The 21,602-nt window shown below is 41.1% G+C and overlaps 1 protein-coding gene across 12 annotated transcripts in view; it reads right to left on the bottom strand.

Moving 5' to 3' along the window:
- Positions 1–21,602, bottom strand: part of TCF4 (transcription factor 4) — a gene marked incomplete at both ends in the record, with an annotated part of 399,211 nt that overhangs the window by 65,769 nt on the left and 311,840 nt on the right. For 2 of the 12 annotated variants that reach the window (XM_080714527.1, XM_080714518.1), the window contains one exon: positions 18,486–18,554. The exons of the other annotated variants lie outside the window; for them this stretch is intronic. In XM_080714527.1, the coding sequence (XP_080570653.1) occupies positions 18,486–18,554 (69 nt within the window). Of the gene's footprint in view, positions 1–18,485; positions 18,555–21,602 lie in introns of those variants that run through there. 12 annotated transcript variants of the gene reach the window in all.

Below are 21,602 nucleotides of genomic sequence, written 5' to 3'. Positions count from 1 at the left end.
CTTGCGGTCCTCTCCCCCACCCCCGTTTTCCCTTCCCCCCTCCCACCAATGATTGTCCAGGGTAACCATGCCATAGTCATACTTTTACACATATTTGGATGTTGGACCCTCAATTCTGAACATAGTTTTTGAAGAATACGGGTCTCAGTCAGGAGAAATAAAGGCTCGAGGGTGGCGTCACCTTCACACTCAGAAGAGGTGCACCAGACACCTTCACAGTTCTCTAAGCATGTTATAGTTGGATTGCTGGGATCCACAGAGCAAAGGGAAGATGTGTTTGAGAGTTAGCCTCCACACAGAGCACTAACAGAAAAGGCAAAAGAGTAAACCACCCAGCTCTGGAGTCAGACTATTTGGGTTCAAATTCCAGCTCCTGCAATTCACTGTGAGGATATAACAGAGTAGTGACATCTCTCAGATTCCCAGTCTCCTCATTTCTCAAGTGGGGACATTCTTATAGGGATGATTTTATGTCAAGCATTACTCCTAATCTGTCATGGGTACTCAATATATGATAGGATAGTTATCTTGTTGGAGGAATTACCCATCGTTTACAATAATTTTTAGCAAGGTGTCTAGAGAGGTATTTATTGTCCAATAAGGTAGCCTATAGTAGTCTGTGGTTATTTGAATTAATGAAAATGAAACAATTAAACATTCAGGTCCTCAGTCACACTAGACATGTCTTAAGTGCTCAACAGCTACACAAAGCCACCAGTTCCCACACGGGACATGATCAACATGGAACTTTATCATCATCATAACACAGAATGCTGGGCAGTGGGAGAGTCAAGTCACATTTGCCCACAAAGAGTCTTATTGGACCATCTATGCTACTCACTACAAGGACATCTATCAGAATCATGCTAATTCATTTTAAGACTTGTTATCCCATCAGACGGGGGAAATAGGAACTCTTCTGGTGGGCTGGTGGGACAGGAAAATTCTATGTATCCCTAGTACCTGGCGTACAACTAGGGTGCAACAAGTATTAATTTTAAGGAATGGCAACACATTCAGTCTTAGATTTATTATTTTTAGAGTCCCAAAAATCGTACATATTTTTAAGTATTCTTTAATAACCATTGGCTAAAATGCTTAAAAACTGCACCAATTGTATGCCATGGAAGAGCATCTGTGGTCCTGCTTTCTGGCTATGTAGGAAGGATAAGAAAGAAGCTCTTCAATGTCAACTTTGTCCTTGGCTCCTATCCGCCTAACAAAGGAACTAAACTTGACATGGCGTGATCACTTTACACAGGAGAAGCTGATCAGATATGGAGCTTTTTCTGACGTGTTTTTCCTATTATTGGCACCTGAGACCCTCTATTTTCTACTCTTTGTTTTTACTATTTTTAAATATTTTTAATGTCACCTTCTTACATATACTCCTTTCTTTTTACATTCTACTTCTACACCAGCTGCCCTCTGCCCTGCCTCCCGGCCTCATGATTTTAAAGCTCAAATGAGTTCAACATCATTTTGCAAAAGAGTAAATGTTAGAGGACTTCCCTAGGGGCCTGGACAGAGTGCAGGCTCCCGACTTCTCACCCAGTCCTCTTGGCATTCTCCCTTCACAAGTCTTTTCTAACTTTCCCACTCAAAGACTCTAATGGGCAGCGAAATGGCCAGCAAGGTTAATAAACAGATTCAAATAACAGTTGAATAACGTGCTTTGTAAAGGGAGTTAATTACGCTTAAATTCATATAACAGCCCAAGAGGGCAAAACCCCACAAAACAAAAACAAAATAAACTCCAGGAATAAAGAACACTCACCCAATATATCATCAGCCTATATTATTAAGAAAAGGAATATTAATTTCTTACTGGAAGATTTTTCCTTTTCTTCCAAAGGATGGCTAAAACCAACCTGCATTATTATCACATAAATAGGAGCCATGGCCATGACACTCCAATGCCTGCAGTATACAGACAAATAGAAGGATATTTATTATAAATGGGAAATTTTCATAGGCATAAGCTGAGGAAATTAAGTTATTTCCAGCTAAACCACTTGAATTATTCAAGGGAATTAAGTAAATAGTTCTAAGCGTCCTGAAACAATTCACACCAAGAAGAATTTTACTCCCCAAACTATCTTCTTATTGGCATTCAAATAAATAAATTAATTGAAGGGACAGTTTACCACTATCTAAGCATGTGTAAAATATACCAGCCATGTCCACGATATTCATAGTTTATTTCTATTAACCAAGTCATACCCTGTTTTCATTTGACCACTAAATCAAAATATACATGAAAACAAGTATACATATTTCTCCCAAATGTATAAATATATGTGTATATATTTCTTCCAAGCTCCCTGAACATATTAATATATTAGAACACAAATAATTCTGAACACACATCCATATACCTCCTCGCAAATACCACATATAATTCCCCCCCTAATTACCAGCTGGCTCTCAGTTACCCATTCACACGTAAATACAATCTATAGTGAAATCCCATAAGTGAATTTTAGTCAAGAGCTTTATCCTTCTCATCTACATTTCCTTTGCTGTGTAAAGAAGTAGCAAAATTACAAACATTTGGTTCCCTTTCCTGATTTGTGTCTTTATGGATCAAATGACAAAACTGAAAAAAACAAAATAATCAAGAAGACCTAAAAACAGCCAGAGGAAAGAGAAGCAGGGACTGGGAGACCCATGAACCACAGATGGAGATTGCAGACCCTGCTCCTCTCTCTGTGCTCAGCCTGCAAGAAACTCGGCTATGACACAGAAAAGACAGCAAGCCACACGGATCCTTAGCTGTGTGCTTTCTGTGTGCAGAGCACCTCGGGAGCTGCAGAAAAACCTGGCATTGCTTAGGCCAGACATCTCTAGCTTGCTTTTCCTCCTCTTCAAATAAGAAGGCAAGGATGTCCCTCCTCTGCTTTTTTTTTTCTTTTTCTTTTTTTTTTTTTTTCAGTGCTGTAAATGGAACCCAGGGGCATTCTACCTCCAAGCTACACCCCCAGCCCTATTTTTTATTCATTTTGAAACAGGGTCTCACTAAGTAACTGAGGCTGTCCACGAACTGAGACCATCCCGTTTCAGCCTCCTTCCTCTGCTTTTTTAAATATATAACTATAGCTGGGCGTGGTGGCGCACGCTTGTAATCCCCGTGCTTGGGAGGTGAAGACAGGAGGATTGCGCAGGTTTGAAGCCAGCCGCGCTGGCGTAAGAGACTCTGTTTCAAAAATATAAAAATAAGTCTGGGAGTGTAGCCCGGAGGTAGAAGGGCTTCCAGGAACCCCAGTACCACCAAAAAAAAAATAATAATAATAATAAAATAAAACCATATATATATATATATATATATATATATATATAGTATCTTTTACTAATCTCTCAATGCAACTTCAAACACTAAATAAAAAGGAGTTGAGTGTAGCTTTCTAACGTTCAGACATTTAGAAGAGAGGGGAGAAAGACCCTGCTTCAATTTAGACAAACAAACCTAAGCTAGAGGTATTACCACTAATATAATCAATCATATTGTAGTTTAGATCTTGGCCTGTTTTCTTGGAAGCCTTTTTAGTGTGTTATCATTGCAAACTTGATGAGGTGGTCCTACCAGGTGAGAAGGAGTAGCTCGGCCTGCTGTGTAGACTAACACAGGTATGCTATCACAGATACAGACCGGTGGAGATTTTTAGGCTTTTTTCACATATTACACTACTGAATTCCTACAGCCATCTCACTAAGCGATGCAGGGGAGTCCCAGTGAGAATTAAAAGCAATGTATTACAGTCTCATGGCTTAACACTCTCCACAGTTGCACAAGGTCCTGCCCCAAAGCCTGCCATGCCCCAGTTCTCCTCAAGCAATGACAATGGTAAGAACAGCTAACTTTTCACTTAGGATCTGCCAGACGCCATTCCAGCCAAAAATGTACCTCTATGCATATTGGTTTTGCACTATACCTCACTGTTTCGTTAATATCCCAATTGTACAGCTTCGGGACTGGAGTCACTGAGAGGTCCCGGGATAAGTGCTCAGAGCCACCTAGCCTACATCACAAAATTACGGAGCCCTGTTTCAGAATTTGAGTGTTTACCTCACTATAACAATATTTTCTGAGAGCTAAAAATTCTCTCCAGGGTGATTGTTTATGGACCCCAAACAAAGCCCAGCTTTGCAAGAGTCCTGCATCCCATAGCCTCCACGGCCATGTTAGGAGCCAAGGTCCCAAGAACAAGAAGGGTGTTTTGCACACAGAGATGAACACGAGATGATCTTGGTCAGGGAGCACTAGGGACTTCTTGGGTGCTGCTGCAAGAGGCAGACTCATTCCCCTGTCTTCCAGAAACAAACTTGGACAAAGAAATGGCAAGTATTAAGACTCTTGCTTAATAGTACTAAAGACAGAGAGAGGCTAAGTAACCCGCCGAGAGTTGCAATGGCATTTTGTGGTCAACTGAGACCCATGACAAAATACCAGGACATCAAAGCGATACAAGCCACCATATTATTACCCAAAATATGAACATGAAGTGTGAATATCGTCTCGTCTGTGTACTAGCCTCTGGCTCCAAATACTCTTTTTATTTTTACACCTGCATCTCTCTTGCTCTTGGCACTCCTTGAGCAGATGATGCTGTCTGTTTGCTGTAACAGTCAACTGGTATATCACCACCATGCCCACCGCCAGCATCATGAGTAGCTTGGCCCTGGTTGAAAGTGCCTTAAACTGATTAAGGGACACCTGGCAAAAGATCTCTGGAAATTCTTAATTGCCTAAAATTTGGTCCAGGTGAAGCCTGACTTCTTCCTGGTTCCATTCCTTCTGTTACTTGTTCCTAGGGGAGTTGGCTTCGTCACCAGGCGCAGGATTGGCACAGACGAGAGACTGTGGATGCTAAGCACATCACAACTCTTTAATATGTTCTAAACACCTACCTAAGTTGTTTCCCAGCTTTTACCTATTGAATGCTCAATCAGAAATTAAAGGTAAGGTTCAGAAAAACTCAAGGTATCATTTCTATCAGTACCCATTACTCTAGCTGTTTCAGATCTCCAACGTATATAACTGGATTACTTATATCTCTGTTTACACTTGTCAGATCAAATTCAGGGTTGTAAGAGTTCATCTCCCACCTTGATACCATTTTCACCATGGGCAGCCAGATGTTTGCATTTTCTAAAAAAACTACTAACGGTTATGAAGAGGCACTGAAACATCAAAACAGTGTTGGCCGTATCTGCCAATAAATAGTTTTGTTGACCTCGTAAAGATGCTCAGAGTCACTTATCTACGTGGCAAAAGATACTGTTTTGTTAATTAAAAAGGGCAGCAAGTATTCCCCAAGAAAATAATTTCTATGAATGTACAATAAAGACAGAAAGACAGAAATTAACTTTGGGTTTACTACAACACTGATGATTGGTTTCTAGTGAACACTAAGAAGGCTAGTCAGTTGTACCTAAGGTTAGAAAAAGTGTTATGAAAAAAAAAATACCCATGTGCTTGGGTGTATGTATGTGTGTGAGTGTGTGATTAGTGTGTAGCACTGAGTAGGCTCCCAGATTACTAAGGCCACACATGCGCGAGTGTGTGAGTGTGTGTATAGTGTCTAGCACTGAGTAGGCTTCCACATTACTAAGGCCACGCATGTGCGAATGAACAAATACTCCACACACAGGCACAGGGGAGTGAGAAGCATCACAACGATGGAGAGACAGGTTAACATTTGGTGGTTCTAACAACACGGACTTTAGAGCATTTTGCTTCTCAATGTGTTTAGGGTAGGGCCTTCTTTAGAAGAGAAAGGCAATTAACTGTGACGTCTCACCATTCAGGATTCTAGGTGTACCCTTCTCCACCCTTTTCCCTTTGAGCCCCAGTCCATAAATTGATGTCTGAGCCTACAGTTGTCATCCTCACTAGATGATAACAGGTGTGCCTTTTAAAAAGAGATATATACGTGTGTGGTGGCACTGGCCTGTAATCCCAGTGCTTGACAGGCTGAGACAGGAGGATGTCAGGTTCCAGAATAGCACTAGTAATGCAGTAAAACTCTTAGAAACCTATTAAGACCCTGTTTCAAAACAAACAAACAAACAAACAAACAAACAAACAAACAAACAAAAATAGCTGAACATGGTGGTGTAATCCCAGTACTTCGGAGGCTGAGAAAGGAGGATTACAGGTTCAAGTCCAACCTCAGCAATGGAGACCTTGACAACCTACCAAGACTTTGTCTCATAATATAAAATAAAAAGGTCCAAGGGTATAATTCATGAGGTAGAATGCCCCTGGGTTCAATCCCTAGTATCATTAAACAAACAAGCAAATAAGTAAATAAATAAATGGGTTAGGGGTGTATCTAGGAGATAGAATACCCCTGGGCTCTATCTCCAGTACCACAATAAATATATAAACAGAAACAATTTTAAAAAGGGATGTAAGCTCAAATAAGTTTGGGCAAAATTAAATAAACATATTAATTTTGTTGCCGCATACCTTAGTCAAGGCACATTCCTATAGAGGTAAAAGCCTGCAACCTCAAAAACTTCAGTGGTCACAAACCCACTTTACAACACATCTCTGATCGTCTATTACCCCATCCCATCTTTGGGAGATGCCATCATAGTTTATTGACAGTTATTACACCTCAATGTGATGAGGCCTCAGATCTTTTCCCAATAAATAATATTCTAACAGAGTGACTGGAATGTGGATAAGCCATGAGGGTACTGATCAGGTGAAACAAGAAGGGAAAGAATCATAAAAGAAAAATGCTACTTAGAGTGTGACCGTGTTCAATGAGCTATTCCTATTTCCCCAAATGAAGATCCTACAAGTCCTCAGTGCAGTGCGTGTACATAGTAAGCACAGAAGACCAGAGAGCCGTCATTTCTATGCCCCCCCTTCCCAGGAAACAAGAGGCACTGAGGAGAAAGTTATGCCAGGCAAAAAAATAAAGTCACATTTTCAAGAGCAGAGACCCAAGTAAAAAGAAAAGACGGAAGCTGGGTGCGGTGGTACACAGCTGCAATCCCAATACAGGTGTGCACCAGCCTTAGCAATTTAGAGAGGACCTTTGCAATTTAGTGAGACCCTGTTTAAAAGGATAAAAAATAAAATTGGGCTGGGGGTGTTGCTTAGAATTAGAATAGCCCTGGGTTCAATCAGTAGTACCACAAGGAAGGAAGGAAGGAAGGAAGGAAGGAAGGAAGGAAGGACTAAGAAAGATTGGAAAGACCAGAACCCTTAAACAGATTAGTCACAAAAGGGGATATATTCTTCTCTAGATATATTCATTGACCTTGAACAAGACTGCTTAAAAGGAGATTGGACAAAACTCTGATCCTTATAAAGGGCTAAATCACAAAGAGTTACCTTGTGAAATAACCATTTGGAGGGAGCGTACCTGTCCAAGTGGTCAGATATCCCTCCCACCTTTCACAATCAGAAATGTGAGCCAGGATGAGAAGGCTAAGCATCCCCCTTTCCTGGGCATCATAGGGCCCAATGAGCCCAGGAGTGGAGCCGCATCCTAAGTCATGCCACTACCAATCCCAGGTTGGAAGTGTCCGCGGCAGACCAGGATCTCCTTCCAAGTCATCTCCAGTCTATGGAATCCGGAGGTCAACTTTTCCTATTAGCAACTGGTATTTACGCATGCTAAGTCAAGTTATAAACGAACCCCATACTGTGCTTTGAAGCATTAGACTTAACTCTGGGTGCTTCAAACAGATGCCTTCATCTTCTGCTTAACAAGAGAGTTGTTAGGAACAGTGAGTTTCCAATCTGGTGAAGTTCTGAACAGGACTCACTGGCATGGAACAAGCAAAATGACTGCCCCATCTCCCCTTTCACAAGGCTGGAAAAAGTACAAATTATCTTTTTTTCTGTCAAAACATATGGCCTTAACTGCTTTTAACGGAAAACAAAAGCATGAAATAATTACCAAATGTATGACTTTGTGGCGGAGATTGAAACGAGAAAAATAAGTATGCAAATTGTCAACATCTCCGTCCAATCATTTGCCTTCCTGTATGTTACCTATTTGAATGCCCATTTTCTCTGCTGGGCCCTGCGCAGTGCAAACTTTTAAGTAAAGTCAACCAGCAATATTTCCTTGATCTAACTCAGGGCAGAGCTTCTAGCTAGCACAAGGCCAGGTGCTTTGGCATATTACACACACACACACACACACACACACACACACACACATACACACACGCATGCACACAGATTAGAAGGGCAGACGGTTCTAGCTAAAAAACGAAGATGTACAACAATCAAATAGAAAATGTATGGAAGTGAGTAGTAGACTGTATAAGCTGTACATGCAAATTAAATGTAAAGGGAATTACCATTAGGACAGGTTTATTAAAAAATCAAGGTTAATAAAAAATTAGAATTATTCATAAAGGATGTGAGGAGCTGGGCATGTGGTACATACCTATAATCCCAATACTTAGGAGGCTAAGACAGGAGAATCACAAGCTTGAGACCATCTTTGGAACCTTAGTGAGACTCTCAACAACCTATCGAGACATGATTTCAAAAGAGAAACAGAACAAGGGGCTGAGGTTATAGCTCAGAGGTAGAATGCTCTTGGGTTCATTCTTTAGTGTCAAAAAAAAAAAAAGAAAAGGAGGTAAGAAATATATAGTGAGACTATACAACAGAACACATGATCAACAGTAAGTAGTTCATGACTATAGATGCACTTAAAACACAACTATGTTTGCTTTTTGTAATATTTAAATTTCAGGTATTTTTTCATTTGATCTAAGTTTTCATAATTTTAAAGACAGACTGCTAGCTACTTTAAATATTGATAGTAATTTCTTTATCAATAAACACTAGAGTAAGAATGCCCCTGTGATTCTTTTCCAAGTAATTTAACCTTTGATAACCAAATCACTTTGTTTGATAAATTTTTCATTTTTCAAAATAGAAACATGAATTCCAGATGATCACTTAATATTAAGATCTGGGAAGTAGTTTACAATCCTCTCTGTTGATGAAATAATGAGAAAATGTTTTTACAAGAAGAGGAACATGGTCGTTTTACACAATAAAGGCTCTCGATTTATCTCTATCTTTTTCTTCTTTGATAAATTAATATCTTGGAAGAACTCAGGAGAAATATATAGAAGTATCAAAACAAGCAAGGGCTATTTCCCATTTTCTTTTTCCTGTTGAAACATCCATTAAAGTCAAAAGTTATTTTTTTTATTTTTGTTGGCACATTATAATCGTACATAATAGATTCACGGCAGTACACTCATATATGGACATAGCATGATTTGGTGTCTTCCTTCCCCAAACCTCCTCTTCTACTACTCTACTAATCTCTTTCCTATTTTCATTCTCTATAAAACCAAAACAGCAGATAGGAGGAGGATAATAATGTATATGTTGTTCCTTAGAAGAAACATCAGTGAGTGCCACCTGCCGGGGAGCAGTATTCCAGCCCTGGGGGTATAGAAGATGGCCCATGTTTTGTAAGCAGTAGACCTTGTCATCGGTAGCTAGATGGGAAATTTAGGCAAATATCTCAGCTATTTTTAGCAGTAGAGACTGCCTTTCCACTAAAATATAAACTGCCCTCACACCAAAGTCACTTATAATCTGTTAGCAAACTCAATGGTCTTCATTTTGCCAAGAAAATGAGCCTATGATTTTCTCTCATTGTCTAACATCTTATAGGAGCCAATCGGCTATGGATAATGGTACCTCGTGGGCTTTAATGAGCAGGATGCCATTTTTCTAGATTTGATTCTATTACTAATGAACTGATCATAAGTAGGTAAGTGACCTACTTATAAAGAGGTTAAGTAACCTCTTTATCAGTCTTATGATAGTCACTGGGAAAATGCAGATCATAACACGCACCACTACAAGAAGATGGTATGCTGAGAAAACACCTTTAAGAAATATGAACCTCCAGGTATTTCTTATGTACAGCATGTCCAGCACCACAAAGATGCTAAAAATATTTCTCAAAGTGATGAGTCTCAATTCTCTAATAGAACACTGCCTACAATGTAAATAACCTACTTGGTTCTTTTCTCTGACAAGTCCAAAGAGGAATGTGTACTAGTGGTACAAAGTAGAGATGGATATGGACCAAATAACTTTTAGGAAAAGATGAATTCAATCAGTCTTAATCGAGTGTATTTCATCTTTCAAGCATTCCCAACACTTGGCTTTAGAAATTCTTATCTTTTATAATTTATATAGCTCTTATCACCCATAGAACACTACAGTCCCCTTAGGGGTAAAGGTTGTGGCTTGGAACACACTCAATACAATGTCTTGCCCATAATATGTAGGCAAGAAAATTTTATTAAATGAATAAGAGAAACAAATTTTTTAAAAATCCATTCCTTGATTTACACAATTTTTAGCTTTGAAGAGCCATATGTTAACAAACTCAATGTATGTATCTCCTTTAGAAAAAAACATTCTCTGAATCATGAACAGTGTTCTTGGGTTACTGCATGCCGACGCGAACCTATGGCCTTCTACCAGAAAGACGTCATATGGAGATAACAGAGATGTTAAAGAGATTACGTTGTAATTCCACAGTTGTACATCACTAGATGTGCAAATTTTCTTAAGGAGCTCATCCATATGGATTTGCAAGTATCTCTGACTTGCTGTATTTGTGATATCTGCACCTCCATTCCTGTGGTCAGGTTTTATTTTGTTGTTGTTGTTGTTGTACTGGGGATGGAACCCAGGGTCATTCTACCTCCAAGCTATATCCCCAGCCCTCTTTTTCATTCTTTATTTTGAAGCAGGTTCCCACTAAGTTGTGGAGGGCCTCACTAAGTAGCTGAGGCTGGCTGCGAACCACAATCCTCCTGTCTCAGTCTCCCAAGTACTGGGATTACAAGTGTGCACCATCTTGCCCAGCTATGGCCAGATTTTTAAAATAAAGACTGCATGAATCAACAACAAATTGAGAGTCAGTCTGTGATTTTTTTTTGGGGGGGGAGGGCCTGGGGATGGAACCCAGAGGCATTTGACCTCCAAGCTATACCCCCCGCCCATTTTTTATTCTTTATTTTGAAACAGGGTCTCACTGAGTTGCGGAGGGCCTCACTAAGTAGCTGAGGCTGTCTGCGAACCGCAATCCTCCTTTCTCAGCCTCCCAAATGCTGGGATTACAAGCGTGCGCCACCATGCCCGGCTCAGTCTGTGATTTTAATCCACTCCTATTCAGACACTTAAATAGAAGTCACATGTATCTTAAAGGCCAGGTGATCATATTTGATGGGGTTTTCTGCTATTTCCATTGGATGGAAACTCAGAAATGGGCTGATAAAGATGCACAGTCCAAAAGACAATCCCCACACTGCCCTCACCACTTGGAAGACCTCTCCATCTCCTCCAATGGGCTAATTCCCCTATGTGTTCATGGATCTCTCTGAGTCTCATCTGCTTGGCCTGTTCTACTCACATCACCCTTGGCTCGTGTTCTATCGTGTGTTGCTGTCTTCTGTTCTAATCATGTGGTCTCTTTCCCCAAATATATTCCAATCCTCTTGATGGAGGGGGGTGTTCCTCATTTTTCATTCCCTCCCTCTGTATGTATCACAAGTAAGATGCTTGATGCCCATGGTCCGGTGATCAGAGTGATGATGATAATGATGGGAAAACGTCTTGTCCTGCCTGTCCTCCACTTTACCTTCTCCCAAAGTCACTAATGAAACTGCTCAAGAGCTCCTGGATGCTACAGCCAAATGCCACTTTTATCTCTGGGTCACATCTGACACTGCTAACTACTTCCACTTTCGAGTTAGACCTGCTGTCCTTGGCTTCTCTGACTCTTAAGATTTCCTGGTCCTCCTATCCTCATAGATTTTTTAAATTCAATTACTTCTTGGTTATACCCATGTAAAAGGGATCCTCATTACATTCATGATAAAATCTGAACTCCTTAAATAGAGTGCACAAGGCACTTTCTGATTTGGTTACTGTTTATCTTTTGGTCTCATCGGTTACTATTATCTTTTGAACCACAGGCTCCAACCATCCAGTACTACTTCTGAGTTATCAGATAGGCCAAGTTCTCCTTCTCTTCCAGTTATTAGCCTCGCATTTCGCCACCTTAGTTCCCATTCGACCTTAGACCTCATTTCCCCCCAGACCAGATGTAGGACAGGTGCCCCTTGGCAGTCTACTTTCAACAGCATCAGTTCCCTGATCAATGACTTAACAGACTACATTACAGTTTTCTATATACTTGACTATTTCACATCTGCCTCGTTCAGTTAATATTCTGGCACTTGGCTTGAAGCAGAAATTCAAAAGAATATTCACTGAATTAACTATTCTGGCAAGCTCTGTGCCACCATCAGAGTGAAGGACTTCAGAAATGTACATTAAAGTGGCTTTTTTTTTAAAGTAACAAAATAACATCTCTCTAAGCCGGGCGTGGTGGCGCACGTGTGTAATCCCCTTGCTTGGGAGGCTGAGAGACAGAAGGATCGCATAGGTTCGAAGCCAGCCTCAGCTACTTAGTGAGGCTCTCAGCAACTTAGTGAGACCCTGTTTCCAAAAAAAAAAAAATATATATATATATATATATATATATATATATATATATATATATATATATATGGTCTGGGAGTATAGCCCGGAGGTAGAAAGCCTCTGGGTTCCATCCCCAGTACCACCAAAATAACATCTCCCTAAATGGGAAAGATGGAGTCTACTGCCTCTCCTGTGACTTCAAACTGATAATCTTGAACAACAGCTCAGGACTTCAACCAAGGGCATGTCAGTGACTTACCGACATGGGAGAAGCCTGAAGCTCTGGCTATTGCTTCCCTAAATTCCCTGTTCAGCTCCAGTGCTTAAAGCCAGATGTCGAGGAACAAGTTCTCCAGGGGAGAGGGTATTCAGGCTCTAGGGACCCGCAATTGCCCCAGGATTTAGACTTCCTAATGTTAGCTCTCCTGGGTGCAGTGTGGGCGAGAGAACAGGAGGATCTACTGCTTCTAAATCCTGAGAGCTCACAAGTCAAAGAGGGCGGGAGCTCCAGGTCTGAACCTGGCAGTGAGCAAGAAAGTACCGCTCCTCTCCATCACATACACACTGGAGGTGATTTGGGGCTTCAGTGTCATTAGCAGGACTGACTTTGGGGCCAGTTTCTTAATAATGCTATTCTTCTCTGACTTGCCAGTCACACCAAAGAGGGCCCTTTTGGTATGACTATTCTCCTAAGGTGAAAGGATCTATGGTATTTTCTGAAATCGTCTGACGTCAACCAACTGGCTGAGAAAAAAATGCTAAGATTTGCATTTCCTTGAAATGTGATGCTATTTTTGAGCTTCTGATTGAAATAAAAAAAAATTCAAACTGCAAGTAATTAAGTGTGGGAGAGCGCGCACAGCAAAGGTGGCTGACATGTAGGCACATGGTAAACGGATTTGCCCTTGAACTGGAAGGCTAATATTAGGGATGGGTAAGGCAAGCGAGCTTTGTATTCGTTCAGTGTCTCATACTATTTTTCAAATGTCACGGGCTCAGCAAAACCCAAAACACATTTTCTCAGCACTCCTCTCTATTTTTCAACCCATATGTATTTCGAGAGAAGTTTAATTCATATGTTTCTGATTTATTTACATGCAAGTCATCAGAATGCTGTTTTGTACGAGCTATTTGATGTCCAGGAAGCCCGTTGAGCCTTCTCTTTGAGGTCCCCCACCCCCACTCCTCTTAGGATCAGGAAGCCATGATTGGCAAATAAAGAAAAAAAATTCATCAGAACCCCCAATATTTTTTCCTCAAAGGTTCAAATTTTGTTCAAAAGTTACTGCATAAAATCTGAGGGTAATTCTACTGCTGGCAGACTTTGTATTTTCCTGCTCCTAATTGACGTTGCCCTTCTTGAAGTTTGTAATGTCTTCCTTGTGGGCATGAAAGTGCATACTTGCAATGTATGGGTAACAAAAACAGATCCTAAAGAGGCAGTGAGCCCTTCGAAGATTAAGTGAATGTGCTCTGTTACGTGGTATCTCAGGAAGGGTCTTTGCTGGGGTGGGGGGCATTAGGGAGTGTGTCGGTGCCTCTGCAAGACAGTCCTATGAAAGTAAGCACCTACCATGTTTTCATCCCATCAGCAATCTCACAGACATTCGCTTTCTTCAATTTATACTAAAAGGACTCTGACTTAAGTGTGTTCTGATGGCCGTTCACATACATGTCTTAAAATCCATAATGTAGCTTTATAAATACTTCTCCACTTGTGGATAACTGTAAACTTGGGGGGAAAAAAACTAAATTTTTTAAGGACTCCTAAGAGAGAACTGGTTTGAGGATCCCTATGTTCAGACTTTTGACGAAGAAAGTTGATTTTTATCTTTAATAAGCATGAAAGCACTACATGTTAAGCAGGCACAGGAGGGCTTCTCGTCTTTTATCATCACTGATATCTCCATAAATGTGATCATTTTGAAAGATACATTTTAATAGCAGTGGATAGTTGTTTTTTTTTTTAAGGTCTTCTCTGCAAGCTTTGCTAAATATCAGTCTGAAAACCAAATTGATATTGGGCAAGAGGTACAGAGGCATTAGTTTCACACTATCTGGTGCTTTTGTAGTGTATCCCTAGAAATATAGACCCAAACTCCCTATCAGACTCTTTGTCCTAAGGGTGGAAGCCAGATGAAGAATGGTTGTTAATCTGGACCAGCTTAGAAAGATTTCTACCTTTGCTACCTTTCAAGGCTGAGATATCTCTCTCCCTAAAACTTTTCCGTTTTCCCATTTCAAAACCGGAATGGTGTTAGGGCTGAGAAGATTCACAAAGTCTTCTCAAATCAAATATCTCTCCAGCACAGCTGCTATTAAGTGACCCAGCATGTCCAAATACAGGCTCACAACCCAAACGCTATGGGGTATTTTTTTTTTTTTTTTGAGCCACAGATACTATATATTTCAGGAAAGCAATATGTTAAAAGAAAAATCACAAATTGGACTTCTCAATGCAACATTCTTCAAAAATAGCTAATAGTAGCATGAACAGTAAAAAGCAATGTTATAGCTTCAGCTATTGGCCCAAAAAACAATTTAAGGTTCAATATGTATATGTATACATCAAATAGCATTAAGAAGCCACCATTAAAACACGCAACTAGAGCAAATTGCTAGTTGCTCTGAATTAAAACATATCCTGTAGGAAATTTATTCAATTGTAGGATGATTATGAAATAACACAAATTTAGCCACTGTAAGAAGACCATATGTTTTTTTTAAAAGACAGAATCATTTAACAAAACAACCTATGTAGTCTAAGGAGGAGGTTTGGACAAAGACAAAAAAAAAAGCCTTAGGCAAATATCTTCAGACCCAGACAGTAACCATAAAAATATAGTTGGTTTTCTCGAGTCTAACATACAGACATCTCCCTACATGTTAAGGTTTTTACCATCTTTGGATACAGATCAGATATCATATGGACATAAATATGAAGAAGAAATGCATCATGTATTTTGATTAGGCTTTAGTAGCTGGCCTGCAGTACTAATAATTCATCTCATTTTATTTTACTTATTTGTGGGGACACGAATTTGCTTTTTTGGGGGGTCCTGGTTTGCTGGTTTTCAGTTAAAAAGAAGGAACATGTTAATGGCAATGTTTACTCACAGGATGCCATGTTATTTTTTTCAAACTAGTATCAATTCCTAATTATGAGTAATATTCTGAAATGGAGAGTTGAAGTGAAGAGAGTTACCATCTCTTGGGCTACCCATCTGTACAGCAGACATGAACTTGAAAAGCTTATAGAAAGATGTTACTTTGAAACAAACAAACAAAATTTCATGGGCAACATTAAACAAGTAGAAACTGTTCTTTTCTCGTCTTTCCCTCGCTGCTCCCCAATACTAGACCTTCCCTTGGCACATCACAGATGCATCCCTGCTGAGCAGCAGTAATGAAGAAGCACTTCCTGGGTACCCCCTACTGTCAGAAATTTAGTAAGAGAGAAGCCTCTGTGCCTGGGAGATGGGTCTCCAACATCTCTCTTCGGCAGGGAGATGCTCACAGACACAGACTCTCCCATGCAGGTGTCCATCGCATGGCCTGAGATGTATAGGAAGAGAGACCCTTAAAGAGCTCCCACATACCAGCTTCCTGCCCTGATGCTGCATGTGGTCCAACAAATTCCAAGGTGTCTTTTTAAGTCACACACACACACACACACACACACACACACACACACACACACGCTAATCTCTATCCTTACTAGTTTTCAGCATCATTTCAGTGTTTAACAACCTGAACTAACAGCCCTTTAAAAACATGTCCTAAGCTTGGGGACGGGGTGTGTGTCCTCCCCACCCCCATTCCCATTTGTTTTTTAACTTTAGTATGCTCCTGATCACCTCGATGGACTGACCTGCTCTGGGATTTTAAAAGACAAGTGGACAGTTTTTGTTTGTTTTAATTGAAGGTCCGTAACGTGGGCCACATGTTTCTGGCAGTGATGGGGCGGGTGGTGGGGCAGGGGCAGGGAGTGTAAAGTGTTTGGAGCTGGGGGGAGGGGGGCGCCGGGCAAGGTGGGGAGGGGCAGACGATGAAAAGACCAGTTCCACAAGCGAAGCACATTAGCAACCCAGAGTGGAAAGGGCCGGAAGGAAAACCCACCCACCTCACCCCTGCGTTCATTCTATCAACCTGCAATTGCTGCAATCAAAACCATATGTCGGTTCTTCCAGATCTTTCTCACAGGACAAACACGCACAGGGCCTCAGGCCTGGCCTTGCCATCAAATGGTAATTGATACCATATGAACCACAGAATAGAAAAGCACATGCAAACACCAACCTCTCCCGCCGCACCCCCACCTCCCCACCCCCTCTCTTGGCCCCTTGAGAGGGATGAAATTGCAGGTCTTGCGGGGCTGCTAAGTGCACCGCGCACCAGGAAAAACAAGTGCACGGAGGCTCCAGTAACCACCTGTGAATCAGAGAGAAACCAGGGTCCGCAGCCCAGGCGCGGGTGAAAGGTCACCCCGGGTTAACACGAGGTCATTGTTCATGGGGGAAAATAGGCCCAGGTGTGGAGCAGATCACCGGACTGGAGCAGGGAAGGACCCCCTTGGTCCCAAGGCACATCCGGCCTGGAGAAAGCTCATTCCTGCTAAGCCACATCCGTCTCCTTCTCTCGTCCAGCCAGTGCAATAGTGGGAAAGTAGAAAACATTCCTCAATTATAAGGCAATTAAAAGAAAAGTGACCCTGATCCTGTATCTGCTGTGCTCCTTGTCCTGGGCTCTTTTTACATCCCATTGTTCTCATAGAAGGAAAAAAAAAAAAAAAAGCTGGAGGTCCCAGCAGTTGCTGGCAGAATGTAATACAGTAGGTAAAATCCGTCTCCTGTTTCCACCAACACTGGCGGAACTACAAGTAGCACACGGCTCTCGCCTCTGCACATATATATTTTCTTATTAACTCGATCGGGCAGAAATTTGCAGAGATTTGTTTGGATTTGGAAGTCACAACAGAATGTCAGTTTTACAAACCGAGGCTCATTCTGCGGTGAAATGTACAGCCCTGGACCCAACCATTCACCACACACAGCTATTTGTTCCAATTCCGCTAGCAGCCGCTTCTGCACAAACAACCGACTTACTCTAAACACACGCAATGGGTCTAATTTTTCTTCCTTCTGCCTATCCCATTATATGTGATCTTTCAGCCTTATAGATCTTATGAAGTTTAAATATTTTCCAGATGGGACCAAGGGAGCGCAGAACCCTGTAAACACTGTAAGTTATAAAAGGACCAACTAAATACTTAAAACAGAAGAAGATGATGGGCCTGGTGTTCTCTTGCCAGCAGGAACCTGGTAAGCCGACTCCACAGGCAGCTCCAGGAAGAGGACAGATACCTACTCTCTTTTTCCTCCCTACTCCCCGCCCCCCTCCAGTTCTCAGAGACAGTCTGATTCCTCTTCATTTAGGCCGCATCTATTTATATCTTTCCTAAGTAAACTGTTTCAGAGAGAGAGAGAGAGAGAGAGAGAGAGAGAGAGAGAGAGAGAGAGAGGTTTTAAAAGCTCAATATACAATTCCATACATTTCAGTGGTAAGAAAGACAACCCAGGTTGTAACTTCATGATGCACTCCACTGTCCCGCAGGAAAATTAAGGCCTATTAATTCCCTCCATTTTTCTGATCCTCAGCAGCCCTGCCCTCCTCCTCAGAGTGGCTGCAGAAGACCTGGACAAGGTGGCCCTTTCCAAGGACCCGAGACCTGGAGGCAACCCAGGGATATTGGTAAGGACGGTCAGCACCAAGTCAAGACAGAAAGAAGTGACTACGTGAAGAAAGTTGAGTCAGAAGGGCAGTGAATTAAAACGAAAGTTCTGGCGAATGGCAGAGAGAAAGAGGCAGGGCGAAGCAGATGGTTAACAGACAAGTCACAGCAGCACAGGGCAGCTCGCGAGGTATCTCCCCGGCAGGCTGGGGACAGGCCTCTTTGGGGAGGCTCTGACCTTACCTCTGCTCTCCCCTCGTGGTCCAGGCAACATAGCCCTGTATCTGAGCATCTGCATTGTTTAAATTTCATCCTGTGGTGTTGTTTGCTGATTGGTCAGACATGGCTGACAGCATCAGCACTGCAGTCTGACAGACAAGGAGCAAGCAGGACCACAGCCCAGAATTCATCACGGGAGGGGGAAAGGCGACTTCATGCTGGATGTATGCAGTTCAGACCCGCAGATGTCTGCTGGGAGGCCCGTGGCTGGCCTAGGGGTGGGAGGGCCCAGGAGAAGGCTGGGAGGAGGGCATGAAGAAGGGAGAAGAGACAAGCTCAGCCACCCAAATGACCAAGCGCCTGGAGTCCCCCTGGCTCCTGTGCCTGGAGACCATGTTGAGCAGCTCCCCTCTTGCCACTCCCAGTTCCTGTTACTTCCTGGGATTAGAGGAGGCTTCTCTTCCTGAACCCTTTCTCATAGATCAGAGTGATGTTCTTTCTAGTTTGGGAGACAGTAGTTGTCTTTTTATGTATTTATTTCTCAATGATTTTTATTTTAATTTTATTTTTTTCTGAGGAGCTAAGGGAACCTAGCTGACAGGGACATCCCTTCATCCCTTCCAGATTTATGTTATGAAAAGGAATGGCTCTGTTTTAATGGTATTTAACCATTAACAGTAAAGCAAAAAAAAAAAAAAAAGGAAAAGATGAAAAGGTTGGAGCATTTGGAAATGGCAAGTGAAATCATAGTAAGAATAGAACAGGCAGAAAAGAAAGAAAGTAGCTTGAAAGTAGGAGAGGAGAGATGAAATCAATGCCATGGAGTCACAGGTTAGCAGGAGCCACGTGAGACTCACAAAGGCGGCTGACCACAGATTATGTTCTCCTTTCCCCACCTCACACACACACACACACACACACACACACACACACACACACACACACCTGGACCAATCCTCCTACCCAAAAAGTATAACTAATTTTTGCCTGCTATAAATGTAGGATTGTATTCCCTCTTGAAAATTTATACATAGTGTGTGTGTGTTTTTTTTTTTTTACTTCCAAGTAAAGATTTACTTTAGTCCATTTGAATGTCTGCCTCCGTGTCCCTAGTACCAATAATCATGACTGCAAAACCCTGGGTGGGGGGAAATAGTCGAATTTAAAGCAGTCTTTCCTGATACTCGGCAAAGAGCATTACTCATTTCCTTTCTCCATTTCCTTTTATCCCCAGCATTTTTTTTATTGGCAGACTATTGGGGAAGGCATTATGAATTTAATAATTATAAAATAAGACAAGATCGAAAGTAAAACAAGGATAACAGAGCAATAAAAAGAGGTTGATGAAAGTGGCAGGAAATCAAGGATAAAGAAAGAGCCTGAGAGAGCAGCTTATTAAAACCAACAAGTTAAATGGACAGATTAAAGAAATAAGAAGATGCTTTGGCTGAGAGGAAGGTTAACACAACATGAAAATCAAGATTTAATAAAAAGAATCCCTAAAAAACATCATCACTGATCTAACATCAGTTTGGAAGAGCAAAATGGCAGAACAGGATAAAATAAAACCATCTGATATAAAATAAAATAAGAGCTCTACCATGATCTCTAGCCCCCAAAGAAGAAAAGAAAAAATGTCATTTCCCCTTTGCTATAAAAACACTCATTATGTATGTGAGCTAATTTTATAAATCAAGCTGGAAAGATGTAGCACTGAAAGTTAAAGAGACAAGGAGAGGGTATTGGCTTAAAGGAAATGTATATGAAAAGCAATTGGGCACTAAGAAATAAATGAAGGTCAAACTACAAGGTCACTGTGAACAGAGGAAGTTGTGGGCAGCAGAGAAGAGGTAGGAGGAAGAGATGCCCAGAGAGTCTGAATTACATTCAGAGAAGAGAAAGATGGTGTGAAACAAACATACTAGGAAGTATACAGAAACGACTGAGTAACAGAAAACAAATAAGAATACAGAAAAGTGACATTAGTAGGTCTATGCATAATGTAATAAAAAAAGAAACTGGAAAAACAGAACAGTTTATCAGAAGCATAATTTGAGTTCTTTAGGACTTATGTAATTGTTATTTTGATAAAAGTATTCTACTTTAAAAAAAACTATTTTAGCTAGGCATGGTGGTGCATGCTTGTAATCCCAGAATTTGGGAGGCTGAAACCTAAGGATCGTGGTTTATGGACAGTCTCAGCCACTACTTAGTGAGGCCCTCTGCAACTCAGTGAGACCTGGTTTCAAAATAAAGAAAAAAAAAATAGGGCAGAGGGTGTAGCTTGGAGGTCGAATGCCGCTGGGTTCCATCCCCAGAACCACAAAAAAAACCCCAAAAAACTATTATAAACTGAGAAGACTATATGAATACAACTTCATGCATTTTTGAACTCACTTTCTAACTTTAAAGTTTTCTCTGTAACTTCCAGGATCTGTTTACAATCACACGGGATAACAATATCATACAAGGATCTTAATTTCTACACAATTTCTTGTCTGACTTGAACCTAGGTAGTGCAAATAAAATTTTGTGGCATTCTACATTCTATATAACATGTGAGGCCTGACTTCTTTTAAAGGAATATGCGTGCAAGCATGAAAGGAAATACTATGCACCTGATTCAAAATGCTGAAAGCAATTCAGAAATCTATGGGCTCAAAAGAGTAAAAATCAGTCAAGGAAATATCACTTGAGAGGAGACCATTTCTTAGCATTAGTCCCGAAGGCCTGAACAGGCTTGCAAGCTCCTGGCCTGATTTTTAACTCAGAAGAGGATCAAGTTGGTTTCACTGATAAATCAGTAATTGCATATTTGGTGGAAAAGTCTACAGCTCCATCAAGCAGCAAAGGAAGCAGGGTGACAGAAATTTCAGGTGCTGGGATGCAATGAAAACAATGAGGAAAGAAAATGTTTGCTTTTTCTGTCAACTGAGATGTCAGTACCCATTAATAAATCTATCTGCTAAATCTACTCTTATTCATGTGGGACATCACCAATTTAAAGTAAAATAAATTATCTTTAATTAAATGGAATTGTCGTCTTCCTCCCGCTATCATCCCCAATTATTCTCCCTAATCAGCCCTTTAGGGAGAAGGCAAGATAGAATGCTGAAAGGCACATTGACTATAAACAATTTC

This window comes from Muscardinus avellanarius, assembly GCF_963383645.1.
Source record: "Muscardinus avellanarius genome assembly, chromosome: 17".
NCBI lineage: Eukaryota > Metazoa > Chordata > Mammalia > Rodentia > Gliridae > Muscardinus > Muscardinus avellanarius.
This window is presented reverse-complemented; position numbering and strand designations above follow the sequence as displayed.